Here is a 10,803-nt window from a genome sequence, read left to right as displayed (position 1 = left end):
ACACATTAAGGAGACGACTGACAAACTGACAAGAAACAGTAGCTCTGAGAAATAACACGTTTTTTTTCTTTCTTTCTCAAAAATAGAACTGCTCGACATGAAAAGCTTTTGACCTCTGCGCAGTACAAATGTGACCTGCAAAGGAAAAGAAAAGAAAAAAAAAAAAAAGCTTCTCAAATGTAATGACTGTAAAGTTTCTGTTCGCAAGGCTGAATGTGTGTTTTAGCTGTTGCAGACAGCTTTTCAGAAACTCCTGTGTGCGTACAGTTACTGAAAGACTCTTTTTGTGATCAAACCCGAGAACCCAAATGACTTTACGGGCCCGGTCAGGTCAGGATCCCTTCACGCCCCGTTTTGCTTTCAAAGAATCGAGAAGAAATTTCAGTTGAAAAAATACACATTTCCCTGATGAAACCAGGAAGTTAGTTTTTTCATGTTAGGTCGCGCGGGGAAACTGGCATAAGGAGAAAAAAAAAAAGTTTTAGGAAACAACCCTCCTGCATAGACATCACTTTGTTGAACTCTTAAACTTTTAGAAAAAGATGTGAAGAGGTCATTTCCTGCATTCTGCAAAAAACATGTGCAGTAAATGTATGAAGTCAATCAAATCTTCCCAATGTTACGTGTTATTCATGTGTGGTACGTGCCGGTTTAGCTTGTTCGAAATTTGACGGTACACGATGCTTGACGTATATCGTCAAAAAGGAAAACACGATCAATTTGTTTTCCTTTTTTTGTGTGGTAGAAACATTTTAACCTATATCGATTTGATTGAAAGTCAAGTTATAAATTGTAAATTTACGTCAACATCTACATTTTAAAAAATACTATCATCACTATAAGAAATGTTCCAACTCTCAATAACTCATGCAGGGACATTTAGTAATAAAAATGTTGCAAGCAGAAAAGATAATAAAGAAGATTGAACGTAAAAGGTTTGCTGTTTGAAAAACCGTAAAAAGAAAAAAAAACGAAAATAAGATACATCCAGCCTGAAATTAAATTTGCATATTCTGAGCCGACATTTAATAAGCAGAATTTCATTTTACACGTCGTCTTCCTGCGAAGAAAGTGAACCACAACGCTCTCGTCCTCCTGTCACCTCTCTTCATGCCTGTTTTTAAAACGTTTGCATTCTACCTTTAACACATCTTGCTTATCGATTAATTCAATCGACTTTACAGCATTTTGTTGATAACATCAAATTATAGGTTTTTTTTTAGTCTTGTTTCTAGGTTGGCACTCAATAAAACCTTCTACCCCATCTGGTTTATAGTCCCTAATTTGCATCATGTTTCTGTTACATTATGCTACTTTGTTTCATTTAAAACAAATTTTTTGCAAGTAGGATTTTTTTTGTGGTTTACAAAGTGTGTATTTTTCTAATCTGAGTAGCCACACTCACAAAAAAAAGCATAAATATATATTTGCATAATTATATTTATGGTGGAATTATATTTTCGGGAGGGAGTCCATAGAAATAACATTTAAATAAAAATATATCTTAAAACTTAACATTTCCATATAAATACGATTTTATGTATATTTTACTGAAACGAGCTGTTTTTTTAAAAACCATAATCATTTATATTTGTAAAATAATGAGTATTGTCAATAACTATATCTGCTCTTGATCACAACATTATGCAAATCAGATCGACATCCAAATATCAAACTGAAAGGTTTGTCCAACACTCTGTCAAAATATGGTGCACTGAAACCTGCAGAGATTTTACCAGTTATATAAAGAATCAGGCCATATTAGGCCACATTATGAACATCATCTGACTCAAACTGTCACCCTGACACTTTCAAATGTCATTTGAATTCATTGCAGAGAAAACTGTTTAGCACCTTTACTTAAAATGACGAGTAAATAGTCAAAAATATTTACAGTAAAACCTATTAGATTAACCAAACTGTACATATTTTTGAGAACATTTCCCAGTAAGTCTGATGCTTTGCTCTGGAGATGTTAGAATGTGTTGTTATCTTGTTCTGACTTCACTCTCTTTGTATGCGCTGGTTTCTGCGTTGAGTTTTGATAAGTTTATCTTGGTATATCTGGTGGCTGGGATTTGCTCTTCTGTTGTCTGAATTTTTTTTTTTTTTTGTTGCTCTTTGTGAGTTGTTTGTCCTTTCTGTTACTTTTAACCTCCAGTCAGTGCATCGCTTCTGTTACTTGAGTGACCTGAAGGCAAGTCGAGGCGAAAATGCTGTTTAAATGATGTAAGAAAGGAGCTTTGATGTTCACATAATCACATCCGTTATCATTCTTTATCAAAGGAGAGGAAATTTTTTCTGGTGCACAGTTCATTGCGGTAACATGTTTGATGTGTCTTCAACCTTTTTTTTTTTTTTGTCAGAAAAATTATGGTACGTGAGTTCAGATCGAGCTTCAGCATTAGCAGATAAGACTTTGCGTCACCTACAAATGTGTCACCACTTCATGGGAAACACACTTTAAAATTACAAAAGATTTCTTAGCAAGAAATAGAGCTATAATACACTGTCTGTTTTTGCATTATCAGCACAGCCTTGCTGCTACATGCTGACGCAGCATGTGCTTCCACACACATCGGTTGACCCAGAGGTTCTTGAAAAGCAGAAATTAAATGTATAAAGTTACTTAAACAGCTGTGTGAGTTCAATATAACATTTTGACTTTATTTACTGAAAGATGTCAAACTGTGCAGTTTGTTGTTGCAGCAGAATCACCAAAAAAGAATGGTAAGCACTTGCTAGCATAAGCACTCTTCACCATCTTGATAAATCTCTCTATGACCATCCACATGATGCATTCTGCATTCTTCCATTCAACTGGAAGGTTAATGAAAAAGCTGTTTCATCAGTTAGACAGCTTCTTCTTAACCAAGTCCAGTCTCCATGCTCACCACAGCACTCAGACTGTGTTCACTGACATCCATATAAATACAGACTGTGGAAGAACAACAGTGCTGGTTCTTTGTGTCAATCGGTATATTTTTTTGGAGTTGACTAAAGTCACATGCGGGGTTCCCCAAGGTTCCATGTTTGTGTCCCTCATATTTTATATCCACTCTACATGCTCCCATTAGCTCAGATTACAACAAATGGGTTACCATGACTATGCAGATGATGCACAGTTCTACATCAAGGTGTCACCAGGTGACTACGAACCCATTCAAATGTTGAGCAAATGCAAATCAATGGATGGGCCATAACTTTAAGCTATTATCTATGGATCTAAAGAGGAACAATTAAGAGTCAGCATCCATAGTTATTAAAGCTAGAAACTACTGATCAGGCCAGAAATCTGGATTTAGTGATGAATTCAGACCTGAGCCTTCCCAGTCATATAAAGACGATTACAAAGTCGGTCTTCTATCACCTGGAGCATCAGTAATTTTAGTCTGCATTCCAACTTTTCTTTACGTTTCCTGCCACTACAATTTAATGTTTTTTGTTGGTTTATTTGTTGTTTAATTTTTTTTTCATTGTCTAAATCACGTTGAATTGCCCTGTTGCTGAAATGTGTGATTCCAATAAATTTGCCTTGCCTTCATACCATAAATGTATTCATAGCGTTCTCAGCCTGGCTGAGTGTACCTCCAGTTGTCGCTGCATCCTCTCACAGGGGCGATACCATGTTGGTTTGTACACTGTCTATTTAAAGCAGAAGAAGAAAGAACTGAAAATGATTCACCTCAAAATATCATAGTTTATTTGTGCAGCACATTTCAGCAACAAGGCAGGTCAAAGTGCTTAACATCATAAAAATGCAAAAAAAAAAAAAAAAGKGGGTTCTTAGTTTAGATTTAAAGGAACTCAGTGTTTCAGCTGTTTTGCAGTTTTCTGGAAGTTTGCTCCACATATGTGGTGCATAGAAGCTGAATGCTGCTTTTCCTTGTTTGGTTCTGGATGCAGATCAGAACCAGAACCAGAAGACCTGAGAGAGGTCTAGAAGGTTGATTTTGTATATATACTTTGATTTTATGTTTTGTTTTTTTAACTTTTTTCCTAGGTCTTGTGTCTGATTAGTACTACTTTTAAGGATCTATTACACTTACAGCTCCTTGTCTGTACCTGCTTGTTCCCCTGGTTGTGTCAAAGTATTTTTTGTTTGCTTTTTTAAGTAACCTGTGTACTTTCCTGCCACTCAATGTCAAGTCAGCGTTTGAGTCACTTGAACATCACTCAATCTTTACAGTAAGTGAGTTTTTCCTCTTCAAATGCCAAAAGGAAGGGGATTGAGGTTTGTGGTGGGTTGGGGGGAGGGGTCGCACTCACGTTTCTGACATTGTCATTCCAGGTGTGAGAATTATTAATTCATACAGAAAGGACGGGCATCAGAGAAAGCGGGAGCATTCTCTGTCTTTTAATTTAGATTTCCTGAAATTACAAATATATTTTTGGGATTTTCTGCTACACGACCTTTTGTTTTAAATATATTTCCTTCTAAAATGCCAGATTCACGAGGCAGCAGGACCAGACTCCTGCAGTTCCCACCACAGCAAGTCGTTGAGTCTAACTCTCGTCCTGAAAAAACTCAACGTTACTCTAAGCATCTTACAAGTATCTCCAGTCCATGTGTTCAATGTGTGTATACCTCAGACAAGTATAAAAAGAAGAATATGCTCAGAGGTGACAGCATATAGTCACCTCTATAAAAACATGTAAGTGCAGCAGTATGTTATCATGTGTTCGTTTTTAGAAGGCAAAAACAAAGAAGAAAAACACCAAGATGACTTCTTGCACTATTAGCTGCATGTTCCTCTTTCTGTAATGAACTGGAAACGCACAGGAAGTTCACTTCACACCTCGCCGACTTCAGCTAGTCGGTATAAAAGAACGTCATTAATGCTGTTTATTATCATCTTAATCTCCACAGGTTACTGCAACGTTTCACTACCTGGAAAAAAAAAAAAAAAGTTTTTGTTTTTGTTTTGCCTTTTCGCTGCAGTTGGAGTGATTAACAAAATAAAAGATAAAAATGATTTTTCTTGGGATTTAAACAGAGAAACAACAACAACAACAAAAAAAAGAAAAGTAACCTGAATTTTAATCGCTTACGATTAAAATTTGTGAAATATTCTGAGATCTCCTTGACAGGAAGCTGGTTTCCGCTAAACCAGCGACTGTGTGCCTACTCATGTTTTTCTGAAATGTAAATTTCCCCGCCTTAACTCTTATCATGTTTAAGATCAGCCGTGTGCTATAAGTCATTTGTGGGCAAGCAGAGTTGAAATGTGACATGTGTTTCTCTCTGTTTTTTTTTTTTTCTTGCTTTGATCACACCCCGTTTTGTGCTGCTGCAGTTTGACTTTGAGGATACCTTCAGAGAGTACAAACTAATGTAGGTCACCACGCCGCTGGCATTTGTGTGTGATTCATAAATTGGTCTGTTTCGAAAGGCGCTTGAATAATTTCCAGTAGTTCCACGTTATCTCACAACATTAAAAAAACAAAAACAAAACAGAAACAACCAAAAATTGGATTGAGAATTAACAGATTAACCAATTAAATGTTTGCCTATTTTAAACATGAACGAATGGAAAAATACTTAAAGGCGATTATCTATAATTTAAACTTAGATTTCATTTTATTCACCTTTGTGAATATATTTGCAAATGTGGCTAAATATATGTAAGATGAATATATAAAATATTTTTAATTGAATTTCTTTGTTTTAAATCATTTGGCTGACATAAAACGTGTGGCTATTTTATAGTTATGCCATTTAAGGAATGACATGGATAAATAATTATATAATATACAGTCATGCTTCTTGTCATTGTAAAAGTTTCTTACTGCAGTTTTATTATTATTATTATTATTATTATTATTATTATTATTATTATTATTATTATTATTATTATTATTATTATTATTATTATTATTATTATTATTGTCTTCAGATTTCAACATGCCCAGGAAGAACACCTGTTTTCAAATACCTCAGAGTTTATGGTATTGTGATTTTTATTTTTTTTAATTTTACCATACTAAAATGGTATGGTTCCATTAACGTAAAAAAAAGCAAAGAAAAAAACCCCCCATGCCCACAGCATCACAGATTCTCCACCATCTCCTGAGTTTGCAAAAATGTAAAACTGAACTAAAACTTAAATATTCTCATGAAATAAACTTTAGTCGCTATTTTTTTTGTATATAAAAATATATATATAAAATAATAATTTACAATTTCCTTGAGGGAAAATACCAAAGGGATTAATAAAGTTTCTATCTATAACCTTCACTAAACAATAATACAAAACAAGCTGCCTTCGTTTTGTTTGTAAGTGCACCATCTAGTGGTGAGAAGAAGTAATGCAAAGAAATTTAGTGTTTGAAAAGTTTTTAATGACCTTTTCAGACCTAAAAGAGAAAAGAAACACCACTGTTTTGGGGTGTACAACTCTTAAAATATGTGTTGATGATTATTTTATCAACAGAGGCTCAGTAGTCACTGTTGTCCCCCCGACAACTTATAAAATTGCACGTTAAATTCATTTTTTTGATGGTAAACTATCAGTCTATTCAGAAATCACCTGTTCTGTGATCAACAACGGTTGGTTAAAACAAAACAAATTATGTTGGTTTCTTGACGGGTTTGGAAACAGAGTGGCAGAAGAGGCTGACATCACAAGAAGCAATCCATGGAACCTGAGTCACAGAGCCAAAGATCCGAGTGACACGTTTCACCTTCACCATTTAGTTTGTGAGCCTTCATCGAGCGAACAGCTTTTTTAGACTCGTAGTTCAAAGAAATCAAACTTGAGGAATATTTTAACGAGCAGGTTAGGATAGAGAAGTTGACCATGTCTGAACACGTCAGGTCAGTATTTACAGGGAGACGGAGAGATTTATTTGTTTGTTTGTTTTTTTAGGATTCTGTAACATCTATAAGAACCAGTGGTGTAGAAAGTACCCAAAATATGTACTTAAGTAAAAGTAAAAGTACCACATTAACATTTGTACTTAAGTAAAAGTAAAATAGTTAAGTATTAAAAGTAAAAGTACTTGCCGAATGCATTACCTAATATCATTAAGTGTACCGATCATATTTAATTTTAATAAATCAGAAATTTACAATTTTAATGAACAATGCCAGAGATAAAGCATGTTTTTATACGTGCTTACTCTCCGTACCATAGTTTAGACTTAGATATGTGATTCTATGCATCATAATTTTTTTTGCCACTAGTGATATATATATATATATATATATATATATATACACACACACACACAAACCGGATTCCAAAAAATTGGGACACTAAAAACAAATGGTGAATAAAAACTGAATGCAATGATGTGGAGGTGCCAACATCTAATATTTTATTCACAATAGAACACAAATCACAGATCAAAAGTTTAAACTGAGAGAATGTATCATTTTAAGGGAAAATATGTTGTTTCAAAATTTCATGACGTCAACAAATCCCCAAAAAGTTGGGACAAGGGCCGTTTCTCAATACTCAAGAACGCAAGTACGTTCTTGAGTCCTTCCCAAGTACGTACCCGCAAGAACAGTTGAACGTCCGTTCTTACCGAGTTCACAAGGACGCAGTGCGCTGGTTCGCCAATTGGAACAGGGCGTTCTTGATGACGTCACTCAACTTCCGTAAATTTCAATAAATTGTTCAGTTTAACGCAGGATAATTCCTGTGTTAAACTGAACAATTCAACAATTGGGACTGGACCATATAATAATTGGGACAAATATTGACAGATATCAAATATACATAATTAAGGAAAATTAATTAAGTAGAAAAACCTTCAAATGAACGGGATTAAGTTTTTTTATTAGATTGAAAAAAGCTTAATAGAAAACAATTTATCACCTCAAATTACTTTTTCAGACTTCTGTTACCAGTGAAGCTTGAGTCTTGTTTGCCACCTTCATCAGATTATTCGCTTATAATGACAAATCATAATAGATGATGGCCAGCCTGTCATGCAGTTAACTGATTTCTTCCTTATTCCCCAGGTTTGCCAGGGATTCATAAACAGGGAAAGTTAAAACAATTATTTCATATTTAATGTTTTACCAACCTGCATCTGGCCAGAGTTCCTGTCACACAACTGGATGGTTATTTTATAATAACTACTAAACACTTAAAACGTATGTTTCCTTTGTTATCATAATCAAGTATACACTAGTAAGATACCAGCATAGAAAGAGAAACATATTTTTTTGTAGAATGACTTTATTAGAATAACAAAATAAATAAATAAACCAAAACAAGCAGATAGTCAACAACTCCAGGAAATTCATACTGAGACGGTCAAAAGCAAATATTACCATAATTTAATAGTTGTTTTTTTTTTTAAGAAGATGAGGAGACAGTGAAGAGAACATTGTCAGGACACGGGGATGAAGGGAATCTCCAGGAGTTTTTGGAAGCTGGAAGTAAACCTGGAAGTGCAGTCTGCTCACCTGAAGAGCTGCCTGCATAAAACACTGAAAATAAGAGTTCACTCTCATACATGAAATGCCAATCCTAGGGAAATGCTTTTTTATTTATTTACAAATTTAAGTATGATTCTCTGATCATGAAGGGCCATTGTATTAAAATATTTTTCTTACTACGAATTTAAATGCCCAAAAACCTTCATTCGTTAATTTAGCGAATGAAAGTAATGGAAAGTCTGTGTCAACACAATTTATAAAATACCAATATTAACTAAATAAATATAAAAAAAAATAAGCTAATAGAAAATATATTTCCTATTCTGCTACTTGCAGCTAACTTTATATCGCACTTTCAGCCGCTACGAACAGATAACAAGCAGCGGAAAACGACAGTGACTTGCTGAAATCAGGCTGCGGTTAGCGGGGAAAACACGTTCCAACCGCCCGTTAAACTGGCAGCTCCTCCGGTCTGTTAGCAGAGCTATGCTACTCCGAAAAACTCCGGAGCAAATATTAAAGTATGAATATTCTGGATCAACTGAGTGGATAGATGAAGCTATAAGGTCTACTTTCTMGCCTAAAAACAAATTTAAATGAGTTTTYGTGGCAATTAATGGTGRTAAAAATGCAATACATTTCTGTACTGACCTTCTATATTTACCGCTGCTGGTGGCGCATTGCATTGTGGGATATCTTGCTGCCTCAAGTCCGCAGAAGGATGCATTGATGCATCCTTGATAAAATGGGCGGAGCAAGAACGCATCCGGGTACTTTAAGCGTTCTTGCCTGGATGTGTACTTTGAATTGGAACAGTACTTGGGCCGCTGTCGATGACGTTTCACGAGGACGCGAGAACACAAGTACAGACAAGAACGCATATTGAGAAACGGCCTTGTCATTTTTATCACTGTGTGGCATCTCCCCTTCTTACAACACCCAAAAGACGTCTGGGGACAGAGGAGACCAGTTTCTCATGTTTAGAAATAGGAATGCTCTCCCATTTATGTCTATAATACAGGCCTCTAACTGTTCAATCGTCTTGGGCCTTCTTTGTTGCACCTTCCTCTTTATGATCCACCAAATGTTCTCTATAGGTGAAGGATCTGGACAGCAGGCTGGTCATTTCAGTACCCGGATCCTTCTCCTACGTAGCCATGATGTTGTGATKSCTGCAGAATGTGGTCTGGCATTATGTTGCTGAAAAATGCAGGGTCTTCCCTGAAAGAGATGACGTCTAGATGGGAGCATATGTTGTTCTAGAACCTGAACATAGTTCTCTGCATTAATGGATCCTTTCCAGACATGCAAGCTGCCCAGGCCACAAGCACTCATGCAACCACATACCATCAGTGATGCAGGTTTCTGAACGGAGCGTTGATAACAACTTGGGTTATTCTTGTCCTCTCTGGTCCGGATGACATGGCGTCCCAGTGTTCCATAAAGAACTTCAAATCGTGACTCATCTGACCACTGAACAATCGTCCATTTAGCCTCACTCCATTTTAAATGACTCCTGGCCAGTGCAAACAGCTGAGCTTGTAGAGCTTGCTTAGAAATGGCTTCCTCTTTGCACTGTAGAGTTTCAGCTGGCAGCGGCGGATGGCATGGTGGATTGTGTTCACTGACTATGCTTTCTGTAAGTATTCTTGAGCTCATGCTGTTATTTCCTTGACAGTGGCATTCCTGTTTGAGGTGCAGTGACGTTTAAGGGCCCGGAGATCACGAGCATCCAGTAGAGTTTTACGGACTTGACCCTTACGCACAGCGATTGTTCCAGATTCTCTGAATCTTTTGATGATGTTATGCACGGTTGATGATGATAACTTAATGTTATTTTACGCTGGATAACACCATTCCGGTATTGCTGCACTATCTTTCTGTGCAACAATGGTGGAATTAGAGATCCTCTTACCATCTTGGCTTCAGAGAGACACTCTAAGAACGTCTTTTTATACCCAATCATGTTGTCAATTGACCGAATTAGTTTTAATTGGTCTTCCAGCAATTTGTTATATGTTCAATTTCCTTTTTCCAGCCACTTATTGCTACTTGTCCCAACTTTTTTGGGATTTGTAGACACTGTGAAATTTTGAATCAACATATTTTTCCTTTAAAATGTTATATTTACTCAGATTAAACTTTTGATCTGCCATCTATGTTCTATTACAAATAAAATATTGACATTGGCCATCTCCACATCATTGCATTCAGTTTTTATTCACAATTTGTTTGGTGTCCCAACTTTTTTGGAATCCGGTTTGTGTATACGCTATATATACACTGCTCAAAAAAATAAAGGGAACACTTTAACATTTAAGTGATCACTGAAGTGTTCCCTTAAATTTTTTTGAGCAGTACATATGTATGTATCTGCCATCTAAAATCCAAGCAATAGCGTGACTTAC

At 35.9% G+C, this 10,803-nt stretch overlaps 1 protein-coding gene across 2 annotated transcripts in view; it reads left to right on the top strand.

The window, feature by feature from the left end:
- Nucleotides 1–6,606: 6,606 nt before the first annotated feature.
- Nucleotides 6,607–10,803, top strand: part of LOC103473327 (transcription factor 7-like 1-B) — an 11,100-nt gene continuing 6,903 nt past the window's right edge. For both annotated transcript variants that reach the window (XM_008423475.2, XM_008423476.2), the window contains exon 1: nucleotides 6,607–6,817. In XM_008423475.2, the coding sequence (XP_008421697.1) occupies nucleotides 6,801–6,817 (17 nt within the window). In that variant the 5' untranslated portion in view covers nucleotides 6,607–6,800. The remainder of the gene's footprint in view (nucleotides 6,818–10,803) is intronic.

The sequence above is a fragment of the Poecilia reticulata genome, linkage group LG12 (assembly GCF_000633615.1).
Source record: "Poecilia reticulata strain Guanapo linkage group LG12, Guppy_female_1.0+MT, whole genome shotgun sequence".
NCBI classification, from domain to species: Eukaryota; Metazoa; Chordata; class Actinopteri; order Cyprinodontiformes; family Poeciliidae; genus Poecilia; species Poecilia reticulata.
The sequence above is the reverse complement of the archived record's forward strand: the minus strand, read 5'-3'. Positions and strand labels throughout refer to the sequence as shown.